Here is a 17,908-nt window from a genome sequence, read left to right as displayed (position 1 = left end):
CACCAACAAACTAATATAGTCTAAAGAAATAAACAAAATCTCTAAACAAGTAATCCCCCCGTGATGTGGCTGGCACTTGGTACATTCTGATTGGCCACTTCCTGTATTTAAGAGCTCTGATTTAGGAGGTGCATCTTTTGCTCTGGCCTGACAACATGTTCTCCAGCAGCAACCAACAGCGGCACCATCAGCGCTGGTAACTCAAAAAGAAAATGAAATTAGAATGATTAAAGGCAAACTTATCTAAAATAAACCAAAGTCTCACTGTACAGAAGTTAATTAAATGTGTACACTGCAAATAGAAACTCATGTACTAGAATAAACTAAATAAATTGAGTAGATCATGTAAACAAAAGCCATGTATCATCATTTATCTGTTTGCTGATGTGTGTGCAATGTGCATTAGGAGAAAATGAACTGTTAAGTTTAAACTTAAGAAAACAAAGGTGTGGCAGGAGGGTTACCTACATTTAAATCAGCTGTGTGGCAGCAGGTGTGGCCATCACCATTTACCTCGGAAGTCCGAGCTGTGAATGACGTCACATCCGAGTTGACCGCATTCCAGTAGTCGGAAAACGTAATGGGGTTTGCTCCAGCTTGAGGCTTGTACTACAAAGCAGGATGTCGGGTTAGCGAGGTAACTTCAGGGTCAACCCTGGGTTTTCCGTCCTACGACAGTGGTTCACTTCTTACCGGGGTATATCGCCATGGTAACTCCGGAGCAGGTTATGTTCCAGATAAGAGATCAACTCGTATAAAAGCACCGCCTACTGACCAATAAAAGCTTGGTACGCAGATCGTATGATATAATACACAAATTCGAAGAAGATAAAGTCATAATCCAGGCTAAAAACAAAACAGTTTAAACTGAAAAAATGCAGGAAGGACAGCCGGCTGTATGCTGAGGGTACTTACCGCTTTGAATTATGTTTTTATATTTATTCTTTTACCTGCTCTCAAGTCCGTTTCACACCGCCGGAGCCGGGGACGCAGCTGAACGAAGGCTGAAATACTCATACGCTGTCTCATTGCTGAAGGCCATAATGAAGTGTAATCTATTCATCCATTATATACTGAAAGTTTTTCATAATATCACTGCCCCATCTAGACGACTATATCTGACTTTTGAGTGTTCCGATAAATTAATAAGTCTGTTAATTTACGCATTCATACATCAGCGTTTTTTTCTTTTGCCAGCTTTCCTTCCTGCATTTGGCAGCTTCAACTGTGTTAGTCTGGATTGTGTTTTTAAATTCTTTGTATTTGTCTAATATTATAGTCTGCCGTTAGTTTGTAAAATGGGCTGCTCTGCTGACAGTAGACCTGTCCATGTCTGTGATTGGTCATATGCTGCAAACACCACCCCTTTCATGTGAACGCGCTCATAGCCAGATTGAGAAAGTCTGGGTTGATTTACAGAGTTGATAACCACCGTCGTAGGACCGCTTAGCGGGATCTCGTTTGTTAGGGTTAGATAAGCCAGATAACGAGAAGATATCCTGGGAATGTTGAACTTGCTTCGTAGTACAGGCCCCTGGTTAGCCATTGTTAGCAATACCAGTTAATAACAATACAGTACTCTGGTATTTTGTGCACACAAACACCATAGCAACATGTCGACAGATAGAAGTTGAACAGTACTGTGTATTCAACTGATTTAATGAGACCCAAGCAGGACGGAAGTGATATAAACAGTACATTACTACAGCTTTTCTACTGTTGATGCGCGGAGCAGCCACCTTGGATTTTGAGGTCGGGATTAGTGAGGATCGTCCGGCTTTCCGAGTCCCAATTCAGGGTGTGTTCTGGTTAAAATTATCGACTGGGAACCCGGGAAATGATGACTTCCCAGTTCAAATGGAATGCAGCATAAGTGAAAGACACTATTGTGTTGCATTGTGTAAAATGTAGGATCCAGTGTTTTTTCTAGAGACTAAAAGTCAACATATCTCAGTCTCTGCTGCTTCAGTTCTTTTTTTAAATCTGTCTGTAGTCCCCCTGGAAGTGCAATACTAAATTACTGGAGTACTCCTATAAAACACAAATCTACTTGTTAAAAATGATTCTCTTTGAGATGGTCATATTGGAAATACTAGTAGGACGTGTTGTCATGTTTACTGAAGCTGAAGTACTACTTTTAATTGTTTCAAGTGATGAAAAGAGCAACATTTATAAATCAGAAATCTGTCTTCACAACATTAGTATTGTGTTATTATCTATTATGTCTTATTTTTTTGTAGATGACATCAGTGGAGAGAGTGGTTGAGTATGCAGAGCTGGAGAGTGAAGCACCCTGGGAGACGGACAAACAGCCTCCGCATGATTGGCCCAAGGCAGGGTCCATCACCTTTGACAGAGTCAACTTCTCCTACAGTGCCAGTGAGCGTTTGGTCCTAAAGAACCTGACTGTCGTCTTCGCATCCAGAGAAAAGGTGCTTGTCTTTATTCCCACCTGTGCTTGCCTACTGGTGTGCACAGCCCATGACCTGGGTTGATATGCAGCTAGTGTAGAAGGCGTGATGTGATTCTTTTTTATGTGGCATTATTTTCAAATCAATTATTAAAGGGACACCATATTGTGCTGCTGAATCTTCAGGACTATACCATTTGTGATTCATGGAATACATATCATGTAATTAAGACTGTTCAAGTGGATCCATTTGTTCCCAATTTGCATTTTGAGTTACCTGACGGTGACAACTGTTTATTCACTATGAGAGAGGAGAGGCCGAGGGAGAGGGGCGAGGGTGGAGAGAGAGGGAAGCAGAGGGAGATGGTTGAGGATGATTGAAATTGTGTTTAATGCAGGGGGTGTATTTTGCATGGCTATGGTTGGCCAGGGCGGCTGATTTCACAATGGATGGGTTGATAAGTGTAGAGGCCCTGGCTCTGACAGCCCATGGGAGGGATCTCTGCCACATGCCATGGGGGTGAAAGGCTTTGTGCATCCTGACAGTTCCCCCGACACCCTTTCACAAGGAAACCTGCACCTACAGTACAAGATCCATTCACTCTGACCCTCGCTGCAGTCGCACAGTGTACATAATCATATAAAAACGGAACATTCACTGTCACGCCACAGTTGACCTCCCATTGTTTACAGAGAAATAGCTTAGTAAGGGCATATTATTCATCTCCAAGATCAATGGTGCACAGTCCTTGCTCTTACATTTTATTAAAATGTAACTGCGCAGTATGGTTTTATAAGTGAACTTTGACATTCTTAAGTGCTTGTCTGAAATAAGATGAAAAGGTAACACGTCAAAAGTTTTTTTGTCTCTTATAGTTTGATTATTGAAGGCCAAACAAAGTGTGACCGGTCCATGCTGAACAGTTTCAAATGCATTATGAGACGGTTTCTTTTGATAAAAACAAGCATTAATTGATAATTTGTTCAAATAGCTTAAATGACCATTACATTCATGGCCAAACAGGAATTACTGTGGCCTTCTTATAGTGCAGCTTGAGGTGGATGGACAGGTATACAAAGCCTCTGGGTTCTCCTTGTCTCCTCCTAGCAGTCAATCTTCATTCCTTCTTCCTCTTAAGCATTGAAACAGTCTTTGCCTATCCTTAACCAAGTAGTTACTATTGATATTGTACATGTTCACTCACAGCTTACTGGGACACGTAATGGAATGGAGCTCTTTCTGCTAGTCAACATGTCTGCCGTGAAAAGGGTCTATAGCTCATTTGAGTATGGATCAGTTCTTTATTATTATCCACACACTAAATATGTGCATGTAAAGGGTTAGTCAGTTAGGAATAGGGCATCAAAGATCCATGGTGGGTTGTCCTACAAAAGGGCAGAAGTGACCCGACATCATCCCTGTGACATGAGAGAAACCAGTGCAAGCCCAGTTGAAATTCATATTATGATATACAAGACCCGTTCCTCCTCCAGCCTTGGGCATCAGGTTATGAGAGAGCAAAGTGGTTACTTACAGCCGAGAATATTTCTTTGTTTAGTACTTTTCAAAACAAAGATACAAAGAGCTTTACAGTCAGGGAAAAAACACAACAGACAGTATAGTGGCCAATTTGTCGCAAAAATCAAAATCAAGTTTAAATCAAAGGGCCACTGTCGCACCATGGGTGTGTAGTTTACGCAGGCAAAAGAGTCCATTGTCCATGCAAAATGTATGTGTTTTTGATGGTTTATTTATCCCAAAGAAGCAATCAAACGAAGCACAAAGAAAACATGGATGTCCCTGCCTCTCTTGTGCTGGTAAAAAATCACAAGCCCACCCAGGTGCATGCTGGTCTTATACCTTCCTACCTACCTACTGTATATAACCACGGGTGCTCACAGTTTTACCCAATTCATACGAAAAAGAAAACAAAATACTAACTGAATATAGGCTACTAAACAAGAAAATAATTAAACAAATATCTAGTGAAAGAAAACACTATCAAAAAAGTAAACCTCTAGAATAATAAATCAAACAATACTACTTATTATTAGTAAAACAAAACTAAATACTAACAACAAATAAATAGCTCCTACAGACTGAATACAAGTAGGAGTTTAGACAGTGAACCTGCTTGTTGACTCTAGCACAGAATGAGGTGACATCTGCTGGGAAAAGATGACCCAATGTATGTAGCTCCTATTCAGCAGCTCCATCTTTGAGTCACAGTGGTTGCAACAATGTTTTCTCCTGACTTCCTCTTTCTCACCCCTGCTGCCACCTGGGTGAGACGCCTATGTCTGGGTGCTGAGAGGTTTGTGTGTATAGGATGTTTTGGCTCTGTGGTGAAGCCTTTTCAATGCATGCATCCCCATTTCTGTTTTACAAGGAGGGCGCTTATTCTGTCAGCAGTTCAATCATGTCTGTGCACTCTTTTGCTGCAGCTTCTGCAGAGGAGAGGTCTGTCATATTCTACAGTCACAGTAAATGTGTCGGTGACATCGTCTTGTCACAAGGGGGTTTTGGGGAAAGATTTTTTTCTTCTTCTGAAATGTTTCCTACAAGGACCAGGTAAAGGCATCCAGTGGTGCATTCCTGCGTCCCTCGTGAGATTCTTGAGGCCCTTTTTATTGGGACCGTTTCAGCCCACTGCACAGCTCTCTCTGTTTGTTGTCAATTTAGATAGCTTTACTGTTTGCTTTTACCTTGGCTCAGAGAAGAAGGTATTGTGTTCTTTCAGTACACTCAAGTGTTGCGCTTATAGAGCGAGATCTAAGTGGTGCCGCATTTAGACAAAACCCCATTCTGTAAATCTAACAATATTAGAGTTCGATGAGATCCTGGATCATTCAGCTGATCCTTCCTATCCTCCACCTAAATGGGGAGTAAAGCAAAAGGTTGTCCATTGGCTAATGGCATATAACAAGCCTATGTGTTGGCAGGCAGCAGCGTGTGGCATCAGCAGCCCAGTTCAGTGGAATAAGGAATATGATTTGCCTTATGATGCCGTGGGGTATGCTCAGCATTCAGCCAAAAACACTGAGCAGTTTGATCTAGACTGGTCATATTCTGTGAGGGTCTATTTTAGGTGGATGTATACATGGCATGATTTGGTAATGCGTGCAACAGACTTGCAGTGGAGGCACTGGCTAGACCTGCAGGTATTCACACCACAGTAATGGAAGGGTGACCCTACTTTCCCACTAGACAGACTTTTTTTTCCTAGTACTATTATTAGGTCAAAATTTGAATTTGTCCAATCGATACTTGATTTATGACCAAATACCAGTAATTTGTGTGAAGGGCAAATTGGCAAATATTAGCTTGCTAACATGCTAAAATAAGACAGTTTATTATTATTATTTTTTTTTTTTTTTAATTTTATTTATTTATTTGTTTTTCATTTTCTTTTTTCTTTATTTGGTTTTACTCAGACATTTACATAAACATACTTAATTATATACAAATATGAAGTGAACCAACTTTTCCACTTTTTACAATGAAATTATAGAACACACAAATAGAACATGGTGGTGTGCTTTTCATGTGAAATAAGATCAAATAAATAATAAAAAAAAAATTACATTTAGAAAAAAGAAGAAAAATTAAACAAAAGAAGGGCGTTTTGGGGAAATATACTTTTTCCACTCCTTCCAAATGTCCTAAAATTTTGTTTCCTGAAGCCTCATTGAAAAATTAATTATTTCCATTACAAATATTTCAATAAATAACAAAAATAAGACAGTTTAAAGGAACAGTGTGTAACATTTCTGGGGATCTATTAGCAGAAATGGAATTCAATATTCATAGCTATGTTTCCATTAGTGTATAATCACATGAAACTAAGAATTGTGTTTTCGTTAGCTTAGAATGAGTCCTTCATATCTACAATGGGAGCGGGTCTTTTTCACGAGTCCACCATGTTGACCACCATGTTTCTACAGTAGCCCAGAACGGACAAACCAAACACTGGCTCCAGAGAGAGCCTTTTGCAAATATTACGTTACCTGAAGGCCACCGTAATTCTCCGGCACGCTTTTGAAAAAAAAAACGCAGGGCAAAACTGTGGTACAACCAGCTGCCGTCTGACTTCCATTGCTCCTTAAGTTGTGTTCTTATGGTATGATGACCTCTAAGCGAGGCAAACAGCGTTACCACGGTTTTGCACCCGGTGGCTCACGTTACCGCAGTCTTGCAAAGGAAGGAGTGAGTGGAGGGGTACTCATTTGGTCACACCACTAGATGCTGCCAAATCCTACACACTGTACCTTTTTAAGATGATAAACAATATATCAAGTAAATATCAGCCTGTTAATGTTGTCATAGTGACCATGTTAGCATGCTGACATTAGCATTTAGCTCAAAGCCCTGCTATACCTATACAGCCTCACAGAGCTGCTAGAGTGGCAGTAGACTCCTAGTGTGTGATCAGACCAAAATCAGCCTTGCATTAAAACAACGCAAAGGGCTGCGTTGGTGGGGGTTGGTGCGTGCTGGTGCGTGCTGGTGTGGGTGTATTGCTTCAGGTATCGGTGAGACATGAAATCCAATCCAGGAAGTAACAGATTTCTGAATTTGAAAGCTTCTCAGATGCCAAAAAAAAGCTGCACAGTGGTTTATAATATTCACAGACAGGATTCTGGAAAGTTATCACAGTGGTAGGGCCGACCCGAATGCTTCGAAGATTTGAAGCTGCATCCGTTGCCATGGTAACCTCCAAATTTGACCTCCAAATCTGTATTTGAATGCTTCATTTTTATATATACACTGTATATGTGTAATAATAAAGTATAAATCCCCAAATAACCCATGAAATAAGGAGTAATCCCACAGTGTTATTCATTATTCATATATTATTCAGTTATTCTCAAACAGATATCGCTGTGTATGTAGAGGTGCATGTGTGTACAAAAGTGCATCAGCGGCGCTGTCCCGGGCACTGAAACGTGGGTGATGGAGACAGACGGACAGAGAAACATGCTGCGCCGTGCTGCGCCACGCTGCAAAGCTTCTAATACCTTCTAATATTCCTCACCAAAGCTTCGAAGCCCAAAAAATGGTATATGGGACAGCCCTACATGGTGGCAACAAATTTGTCTTTTGTCACAACGATTTCGTAAACTGTAGAGATACGTCGTTCACAGTACAAAGTAATCTACCAGGAATGTGCGCTTGCAGGGTTGTGTTCGACCAACACAGCATCTTGCTGGATGACGTCGCATTGCAGCAATAGTTGAATCGAGTTCAGACCTCATTCAAAAGAATGAGAGGGCTGCATTTTTACTGCAGAGCTACTGTCAGTCTGAACACAGCCTTTGTCTTACTGCCTGATTGGGTGGCTCGTACAGTTCATGAAATACACAGATACAAAAAGATGGGTGGTTAAGCCTATAAAGCTTAAAGAGCCTTGTTTAATGGCTTCACCTGTTATCATAGAACTGGAGTTATAATGAGTAACTACAAATTCCCAACCTACAGACGTTGGCATATGCAATGCGTGAAACTGTTGGGACTATGAAATGAGCACTTTTATAGAATGTAGCACACTTTAAAATAGCTGCTTGAATCCTGAACATGCAAAAGGTCCAAAACAAAATGATACAGTTGATGAGTTCACCAGATGCCATGTAAATACACTTATATGATACAACCAAGATACAAGAATATGTTTAGTTTTGAAACGTGACTAATAAATGTTCAACAGAGGCTTAAAACATTCATTAAAAATCCAGCATTTTCTTCACCATCTGCCAAAGTCATGTGACTACTGTCAAAAACGTGATTTGTTATACCAGCTTGTCGTAGACTATAATGTTTTCCATCAATCTCCACATGATACAAGTGATACAAGTACTTAGCTAATGGCATGTTCCCGCTGTGACAGGACACAATAAGCACAAGTATGATTAATAGTCCGATGGAGCATGATCATATTTCCTTTTTTTTGTGATTATGTGGAATGTTTTTACAGATTTAAAACTAGTTCTCATTTCTCCACTGTAGGTTGGCATCGTTGGACGCACTGGTGCTGGTAAAAGCTCCCTGGTCGCTGCCTTGTTCCGGCTGGCAGAACCTGAGGGACGAATAACGATTGATGGTTTTCTGACTTCTGAGATTGGTCTGCACACCCTGCGCCAGAAAATGTCCATCATCCCACAGGTGCCCTTTTTTAAATTGCCCTCAGTCTCAGCTGTTGTGTGTTTGCCACTTGAAACTGCATACAGTAACCGATGGATAAATCTAATCTAAAACATTAGACATCATCATATATTTGAAATCCTACTTTCAGCATTATATTACTTTGTTATTTAACGTCTTTGTCCTTTTCTAACACTGCTGGACTTTTGCTTTGAATTCTTCTGTACTTCCTTTAATTCCTCCCGATTGAGAAATGTCAGGTGAACACTGGTAACAGACACCTTCATGCTTTGGCCCCCTTTTTTTTTTATACGCCTGGCTTTTAAAAAGCCAAAACAAGTGAGGAAATTTACAGTCGTCTCTCAGGGGATTTCTGAAAGTGAGACAAACGGATGCCTTGAGACAGTTTAACTTTATTTCCGCTTGTTGAAACTGATACGGCATTAAGAAAATGCCAGCCTGCGGGTGAGTGTCAGCAGAGTGGAGGGAGGGGAGAAGACTCCCACGGCCTGTACTGTGAAGAGAGCAGTTCCCCATCCCTGACAGAGGATTAGCCCTATACCCCCCAAACATGGGAAAGCTGCTTAGAAGAAGTCTCCCCCATCCTCACAGTCAGAGTCCCCTTGTACACCGTCACTTAGCCCAAGTCTCAAACATTTCTAGGGTGCAGCCAAGATGCCCAAAAACAGTTTCATTAATGCTTTTCTGTGGATTTGATAGGTTTCTGGCATTGCTACTACTTCAGATAAAGTTTTACTTCCTAGTCCAAACTAGTTTAGAGATGGATGTGATGTGTGTTTGATGTGATTTTGTTTACTCTTACTGTCTCTCCTGGGAGAGACTTGCACAAAGTGGCAGGTTACGAGTCAGAACTTTAACTGCAACGCCCATCTGTATCACATACTGGATGTGCATTTTCATGATATATGAAGTCTTACCAGTAGAGTTTCTCTGTATCATGCTCTTAGTTTTACAAACTTAACTAGACAGAAGTCTCTTGGATTTACACAAATCCATCTGAAAGCCTTTTTATTCTCCTGCGAGACGTCAGAGATAAAGTGATATTCAGTCAGCCGTTCAAGTGGAAAAAATATCTTGATATAAATTGCTAGTTGCCTTACCTTTTCATGTGGGAGTGAGATATGTATACTATACATTGCCAGTGAGAAGTTTCATTATTTGCCGTCCCACAGATTTGATTATGATAAGCTTTTATTAGCATATGGCATTAAAAAAAGGATCCATTTCAATTTCTATTGAATTCTCAGGAACGACTTAGTAAAAATGATTTTTGTGGCAAACACAGGGCTTAGAATTGGTGGAGCACATAATCGGTGTATGGAAAGCTGTGCTTGAAAGCAGTTTTTCCGACCCAACATTGAATCCTCAATTAACGTGTGTCACAAAACTAGTTTGAATTGGGACTTCAGTTGGCTTTATGACAAGGCGGCGTTTTGGTGACAGAAGGAAAAGCTCATTGGAAGTAAAGAGGTGTAACATTTTCTATAAGGCACAGGTATGCAGGGATGAGGTCCTGAAAGCTTTACTTTTTCTGGATGAAAATTGAGCGGTTAGTCCTGAGTCTTCTGACCTACATGTTTGTTGAGACATGTATTTGAGGGGGTGTGTGTACACTGCATAAATCTGTGTGCCTGCATACCTGAGTTTATGCTTCTGTCACAGCTCTGGCTGTGAAGCTGACCTGTAAAGAGAGCAGCGATGAAGGCGTAGTTTAGCGAGTCACATTCACACTAGAAGTACTGTAACCTTAACGCAGGTCACTCAGCCTTTTAGACCCATTGTGTACTTTACTTCTCCTGGTCTAATCTCACAGTTGCCAGGTGGACAATCCCTATCTTGATTTGAGGTTAGATTCATATCTCGAGTAAACTGGAGTTATCACATGGCTTTAACTGTGATGAGGATACAGTTGAAGTCAATCAGTTCCTGTTATTGCTCACTGCTCTGAGTCACCTCAATGCTGCGATAGACTTCTCATTAAAGCTTTTTTCAAATGGTCATTATAACCATTAAGTGCCATAAATTCAGTGTTATGTTTCAAAGGAAAACGCAGCTGTATATGTTCACTGATAACGCCATATGAAAAGCTTATCTACAGCAGCTCTGTACCATAAGAGGCAGTATGGTCTCTGTATGACGACCTGGGAGAGTCCCAGCGAGTGTTTGGTAAATCACTCCAACACTGGAGCAGGATTTATGAATAACTATCTGACCTGACACGAGGAGTTGCCGCCTTGCTCCTGTTTATCAGGTTTACCACGAACAGAGTGGCGTGTTGGAGCCGTGCCTGTGGACTTGTGGGCTCGTCCATCGGCACTGTAATAAAGAGCTTTATTTACTCTCTTTAAAGATGGCTGTGCGGCTGAGCCTTGATACAGGTGTGTGGCTCACCATAAATACATATCTTGGACATCCGAGCTGTCTGAGATCTGAGGCCGTCCTTTCATGAGGGTGATGTGATATAAACCCTCGTTTACAAATGCTTGTGCGTTTGACAAAGTGAAGCTGTTACTTTTGCGGGCCTTTTTGAGATTATCGTTTCTAATACAGCTACTGTATGCAAGTCTTTGTACGGTAACAGTGACTAGATGGCACCATATTATATATTCAGACAATGTCACACAGTTATTATCCACCAACACCAGTGCACAAGCACTGGTTTTCCAAGTAAAAAGATCAACTTATTGAAGCAAAGTTGGCCAGAGCATTGAATGGAGCTCCTGAGTGGAGCAAACCCTTTGTGAACATCTTCCCTCAAACATTGCCTAGCGGCGCTCTATAAAGCTTGTCTTAACCCTTTCATACATCTTCCCCCTTGTCATTATCTTAACTGGGCACGGCCTTCTCTTTCTATATCCATCTATCCACAGGACCCAGTTCTCTTCACGGGCACCATGAGGAAGAATCTGGACCCTTTCAGGCAGCACACAGATGAGGACCTGTGGAATGCACTCCAAGAGGTACTCCAGCGTGGCTCTGAATGATTCCCCCTCGCCGGCCCAGGGGGGGATCCCTCTGTCCCCCTGTACAATGCTGCCATTCAGCCTCCCTGCTCGCCACAAGTCATGGGGGGAAATCCCATTAGGGCCATGGGGCCCAGCTCAATGTGCGGCTTGTAACTGGGAACCATTGAAAGTGCTGGGGGAGATGTGTTTGGGCAGTCAGGCCAACCAGGATGAAGGCTCCCCCCACAGTGAAGGGCTTCAGCTCCTGGTCCTGCCTCTGAATGGGTTTGGTGGCCTGGATTAAAGCTAGAGGCTGGCCACAAGAGAGCACTGGCCAAGGTCATCAGTAGACCTGGCCCTGCATTGTGCCAGGCGGTTAATGGGTGTGTTTGGATAGCTCTTTAAAGACATCCCCACAGGAAGCCTTTATGAAGGGGTAATGAAGGGTTGGGGCTCTGCTCTCCCTCTCTGCAGGTGCAGATGAAGGCCGTGGTGGAGGACCTGCCCAATAAGCTGGAGACGGTGCTGACTGAGTCCGGCTCCAACTTCAGCGTGGGCCAGAGGCAACTGGTGTGTCTGGCCAGGGCCATCCTCCGGAAAAACCGCATCCTCATCATTGATGAGGCCACAGCCAATGTGGACCCAAGGTCAGAGGACACTTGAGTCTACAAGTAAAACATTTTACATCAATGTCAGTCCTCTCAACATGTACCTTGTTGACTGTGAACTAGTGCTACTCCAGATGGATTTAATAAAACTCAAGCACCACTATTGTTATACAAATCAAAATTATTCTTAAAACAAGACTTCTGTTCAAGCAATTCTGTAAATGAATCAATAGCACATACTAGTGAAACCGAGTATGTAAAAGGATTATATCTCTACTACACACAGGAGTGGATTGATCACAGGGGCGGACTGATCAGAGCCTCACTGTTGTAAACAGCCAATAAATAATAGAAAACTAATAATACCAAGGGATGTCACAAGAGCCAATACTCAAAGTCGATCCAAAATCCTGAAAATGTGATGGTACTTGTTTTTCTACAGTACCGCAGGTAGCGTAGATACCCTCAGGGCTCAAAACTAACATCGTCTCGTCATCCCGGGGACCATAAAAAAATGTGTTTGGGACGCAGTAAACTCACCATTGTTTTTTTGTTTTCACAGCAATATAAAATAGATAATAAAGAGGGAATTATGACCTGTTGAACTTCCTAACACTAGCTCTAAGCAGCTTCTAATATATAATTAGAACTACTAATTACAAGATTTTTTATCAATAAAAATAAAATCATTTATTTCCTAATCATTTGAATTGTGTGTTTTTATACCTATAACCACTAATAACATTTAGAGTTTTTGACGGTTGAAATGTAGCACAACATTGAAGTGAAGACAGCGCTCTGTTTATTTAAATGTGAATTTGCATTAAAAATATTCTGTCCCTAAAACCTATGAATAATCGTGATAAATAATCGTGATCTCAATACCGATCAAAATAATCGTGATTAGCATTTTGGCCATAATCGTGCAGCCCTAGCTGTTAGCTCCATACCAATCGATTTACATCATGATGCGTTCAGGCTCTATTCAGTAAAAAGTTTAGGAGTATTGGGTGAAGGTAAATTCTCACGTTATCATGATGTGTTCAAATGTAATATTGTAAAATGTAGTTTTGGTGAGAAACTTGAATAGATCCAGTTGTTTGAAGGAGATGTTTTCACAGCAATATAAAATAGATAATAGAGAGGGAATTATGACCTGTTTGACCTCCTAACAAAAACCAGTATGCAAACAATAAAAAAGGAGTGTATGTTGAAATACATGGGATTTATTGTTTTACTTTTGTTTCTTACCATGGTATTGAATTAGTATTGAGAATAGTGGAATTTCACTGGTATTAGTATCGACTACTAAATTTCTGGTATTGTGACATCCCCAATAATACCAAAGTAAACAATTATACTGTTAGTATAACTTCTTTAAAACAAAATATGATTTGGAATTGGTATGGAATCAAATGAGAAAGTAAAACGTCTAAATAAACTGAGCATACTGTTAACATAGGGACCTCTGCTCTCCTTTGTTTTGTTATGCCTACTACTGCACATACCTCGCCGCTGATGGGCCATTGTTCAGTGTTAAGTAAAAATCCCTGCCCAAGGGTCTATAGGAAGAGAGTTTTTTGTGCTGAGGTGTTGTGTTCCCTGCTCCTTTAGAACTGACAGCCTCATCCAGCAGACTATCCGGGACAAGTTTCAAGAGTGTACCGTCCTCACCATCGCTCACAGGCTCAACACTATCATTGACTGTGACAGAATACTGGTAAGTAAACAACACAGTACATTTCCATTGTCCAGCACTGCAAGTCAGTATTTTAAATGAGACCACTCACTTCTGTAACCAGTTATTAGGAAACACAGAAAAAATGGGGTTAACTCCTTGTTTTCACACAGTTTTGTTTTTGTAAATCCGTAAATCTGTTTAGCGTACAAGGATTACGCCCTCTAGTGTTTACAAGTGAGAAGTTTGATGGCATATTTAGCTAACATTGGTATCATGCTAGCTGTGTAACAGAATGCATATAGTGGTTCATACATCTTTTAACAAAATAGTTCACAAAACTGTTAAATATGCTGTCAAACACTTCACTTAGACACAAAATGTATAAAAAGAGCTGTATTCAATCAGTTTAATTAATTATCTGTTTGTTATCTGCTGCAAAAGTTAAATTTTTTCAACGTACTCGAGGCAAATTACAGACTGAAAATGAACTAAATGAGGATTTTCGTAAACACATCGAAGATCATGGAGGTTCCCATAGGAATGAATGAACTTCGGTTGACTCGCATATGTACACAGAGCTATGTGGAAACGAGGCGTAAACCACAAATAAGCAGCTCGAAGTGCAGTGCTTTTAGTCCTAACATTTGGTGATATCCCTTCTCAAACTTCTCTCTTATCCACGATAATAACTTGAGCTCCCGTTGTGTACGGAATATTTGGTTTAAAGGGAAGTAGCCCACAGAAGCATGAGCCTCATATTCACTCCCACTGCCGTATGTAAAAACACACCTGAGATTCAGAGCCAACAAACACCTCTTCCTTTCTTAGCAAGGAGCCCACTGCACAATCTTTGGAGTTTTTTAATTCACTTGCTCTATTCTGCAGCAGCTGGGCTGATTTCTCCCTCACAGCATTCCCTCTCATTGAGCCTGCTCTCGGGCCACTTGATCTTTGGCCCTTTCCTGCTACTGCCTGCAGAGGTGCCAATTAGTGCCATTTGTGGCAGCATTTGTTAAGCGTCTACGGAGGGCGGGGCACGACCTGGTGGCTGCTCGGTCACTGAGAGGGTTGCTGAGAAAAGCCAAATATGGCACAGCGGGGTACTGTTTCACACCTACACTCGTGTTAAATGCCCCCAGATTGTAGCGCACACCGGGAGAACTAAATTCGGGCTCACCGGAATTGCCTTGTCCAAAATCTTAAGCTGTGCCATATTTAGACGCCGAATGTTTTCCAAAATACAAACTCCATCTCCTAGTATCCTGTCGATTATGACAGCAGCTGCAGAAGTCTCCCTTTCATACTAAACGCTCTCTGAAACTGGGCTTTAGCGATAACAAACTGCTCATTATTGCCGTGAGGGGATGGAGCTTGTTAAAATTTGTCTGTGATATAATTGTAGTCTTTTCCAAACTGCTTGAATTGGCACTATTCTTTGTGTGGTTTATACGGCGTGTGATGACACAGAAATGATGGTAATTTTCTCGAGTGTCTTCAAGGTGTGATTGTTGGATTTGACTGAGGACCACCCCTGAGCCTCTGAAATGCCAGGGTAAATACATGGATAAATCGCTGATCTTCAGTCTGTCAGAGTCAGCGTACTAGACTTTCACTCTGCTTACAGGCTGCGCTCATTGTCCCTGGCCCCTGTGTTTGCCGTTGCATGAGTCACATGAAATGGATGGTTCCTATGTGCACAGAACTACTGTTTCCCCATTCATCTTGCACCGTCTGCATGCATCACTCAGCAGCGAAACAGCTGAAATGTCAGTTTTCCCCAAAGTAAAGTATACAGGATGCGACACGCACTCACACCCAGCATTGTATGTGTGATTGCAGGTTCTGGATGCCGGCAGGATCCGGGAGTATGACGAGCCATATGTGCTGCTCCAGAACCAGGAAGGGCTCTTTCACCAGATGGTCCAACAGACAGGCAGAGCCGAGGCCGCCTCACTGCTGCACGCAGCCAAACAGGTAACCACACCCACCTTTGTCCCAGGACTGGGCTGTCACTAAATAGAGTCCAGCCGTGGCACACTAATCCCAGACTCTCCCTTTAACTCCAGACTTCATTGCTCACCTCCAAAATGATACATTTAAGCAAGAGAAGATGTGCATTACCCTGACAATGCAAATACACTTGATTACCATTTTAATTTAAAGTGCCTACTTGAAGCATTGCAAGTCCATAACATTAATTTCAAGTGAGAAATTGTCCCCTTTGTAGATTGCAGATTTACATCCTCTGATTTTATCAAAGAAACCCTCCGTATAATCTTTTTTTTCTCATAATGTAATTTTGAGATCATTTTAGAGATGATTCTAGAAAAGCAGCTTTCTTTGCGCTATATCTATTTGGAAATATTGGGTTTAACTTCATCGCGATTTGGGATAAACTTTCTATGGGGATTACTGTAATAGAGAATGTCCATATTTTTTCCCTGTGAAATTCATTTGTGATGTATTTCCCCTTCAGACACTGAACAGATAAGAGCCGGCTATTCATTGTTCAATTCCATTTTATGTGCATCTGTCTGGGACTACAGATACCATATTGCAACTTCAAACAGGTCTTTGTGAAATAAGAAAAAGTAGGCATCATTTCATTTTCTCTCTGTCCCTCGCACAAATTTATCAGCGGAACTGTATCTCCTCAGCCAGAGGAGTGAAATGAGTAAAATACTGATTTCAAAGACTCAGCACACTGTGGTATTATTTGGTATCGTCTTACCCTGCACACTGGCGGATTGGTAGTGACATTGTTCAAGCCCTTACGTTTTCCTTTCTTTATTGTAGGGTGCTCCGCTTAGATCAGATTACTGCGGCATCCATAACTGTCTAGCGCCACTTATTAAATACTGAGATGGTCCACATGTTGTGTGTCAAGTTTCTATAGTTGTCAGTCAAGGTTTAAATACATTCAATAATCTGATATCAACCTCTAGCTCCTTTTGGAAAAAGAATCCCAGAGTAGACGTTATATCTCATGCTGAGGCCAACCTGTTTTCACCTGTGTTGCCTCTTTTTCTCAAACTTTCTGTTATTGAAATCGTCGGTCTGTCAGCGCCTCTTTGTACTAAGATATCAAGCATTTTTGTAAGCAAAAATCAACTCAAATGAAACTCCCCAAATTTTCCTCGTGAATTTCACAGGGCTAAATAAGCCACTTTTGCATGCTTCAGCGGCTGACAAATCCCTTCACCCTGCTCCGACTGGATCTGTCATGAATCGCGCCTTAGCAGATCGTAGCTTAGATTGGACTGTGTGCTTGTGTTCTGTGACACTGCTTCCCCCTGATGCACTTCCAGGTTTACATGAACAAAAAGCGAGTGACAGACGTGCGCTGTGCCAAGGACATCTGTGTCATCTTCGAGACGTCTCTTTGACAGCTTGGAGAGTCGCTGTGGCCCTTCGTGCTCGCCATCACTGACCAAATCTTTTACCAAATAGATTCCTTCCTGTGTATTAAAATGTCTTTAGACTCCCAGCAGTGTAGTATGTGCTGCATTAGATTGGCGTAGTCCTTTGGTGTGGAACAGAAAAGAGGCACGAGGCAGGGTGTGCCTTTATTGACAGCATATTACTGCATGGCTGTTTATTGATTACACCCTGCTATGTTTATGTATGTGTGTTCTGGCCTCTTGGGTAGCTTCAATCCTGCACTTGTGCTCAAAAGAGTGCAGATATTGGATGTGTTTATCCTGGTGCAATAAATTATTGGTGGCGTAAATTATTCTCATAAGGCAAACATTGTTTGGTAGGACTGAGGTCTTTTTATTATTCGGAAAATGCTTGAAAAAAAAACAAAGAGAACCTGAGAGGAGACAGCCTTGTTTTCAGTAATTATTGTGCCTTAATCAGACTATGGATTTTTTTTTGTAATTGCACTGTTTTAATTAAGTAGTCAGCCAGCACTTTGACGATAGTGGTTTTATGTCTACCTCAGCTCTTGTCAGGAAACAACAGTAAAGTTTAAATGTCATGTACTTGCAATGATGATGACTAACACCAGGAAACGTGGGACAGAAGTTTATTACCTCTGCAAAATTAACTTTCTCTCTTTACTCTTTTGATAAATGGGTTGTTGTTGCTTTAAAAGCATAG

At 41.4% G+C, this 17,908-nt stretch overlaps 1 protein-coding gene across 2 annotated transcripts in view; it reads left to right on the top strand.

Moving 5' to 3' along the window:
* The window catches only part of LOC141782622 (ATP-binding cassette sub-family C member 4-like), a 45,884-nt gene extending 28,272 nt beyond the window's left edge, over nt 1-17,612 (top strand). Inside the window, exons 25-31 of one of the 2 annotated variants that reach the window (XM_074659191.1) lie at nt 2,241-2,432; nt 8,415-8,570; nt 11,441-11,530; nt 11,990-12,162; nt 13,738-13,843; nt 15,644-15,778; nt 17,113-17,612. In XM_074659191.1, coding sequence (XP_074515292.1) covers nt 2,241-2,432; nt 8,415-8,570; nt 11,441-11,530; nt 11,990-12,162; nt 13,738-13,843; nt 15,644-15,778; nt 17,113-17,190 — 930 coding nt within the window. In that variant the 3' untranslated portion in view covers nt 17,191-17,612. Of the gene's footprint in view, nt 1-2,240; nt 2,433-8,414; nt 8,571-11,440; nt 11,531-11,989; nt 12,163-13,737; nt 13,844-15,643; nt 15,779-16,280 lie in introns of both variants that reach the window. The other variant, XM_074659190.1, reaches the window with a different exon arrangement.
* The last annotated feature ends 296 nt before the right edge of the window (nt 17,613-17,908 follow it).

The sequence above is a fragment of the Sebastes fasciatus genome, chromosome 14 (assembly GCF_043250625.1).
Source record: "Sebastes fasciatus isolate fSebFas1 chromosome 14, fSebFas1.pri, whole genome shotgun sequence".
NCBI classification, from domain to species: domain Eukaryota; kingdom Metazoa; phylum Chordata; class Actinopteri; order Perciformes; family Sebastidae; genus Sebastes; species Sebastes fasciatus.
Note: the sequence above shows the minus strand (reverse complement) of the source record. Positions and strands in the feature narration are given on the sequence as shown.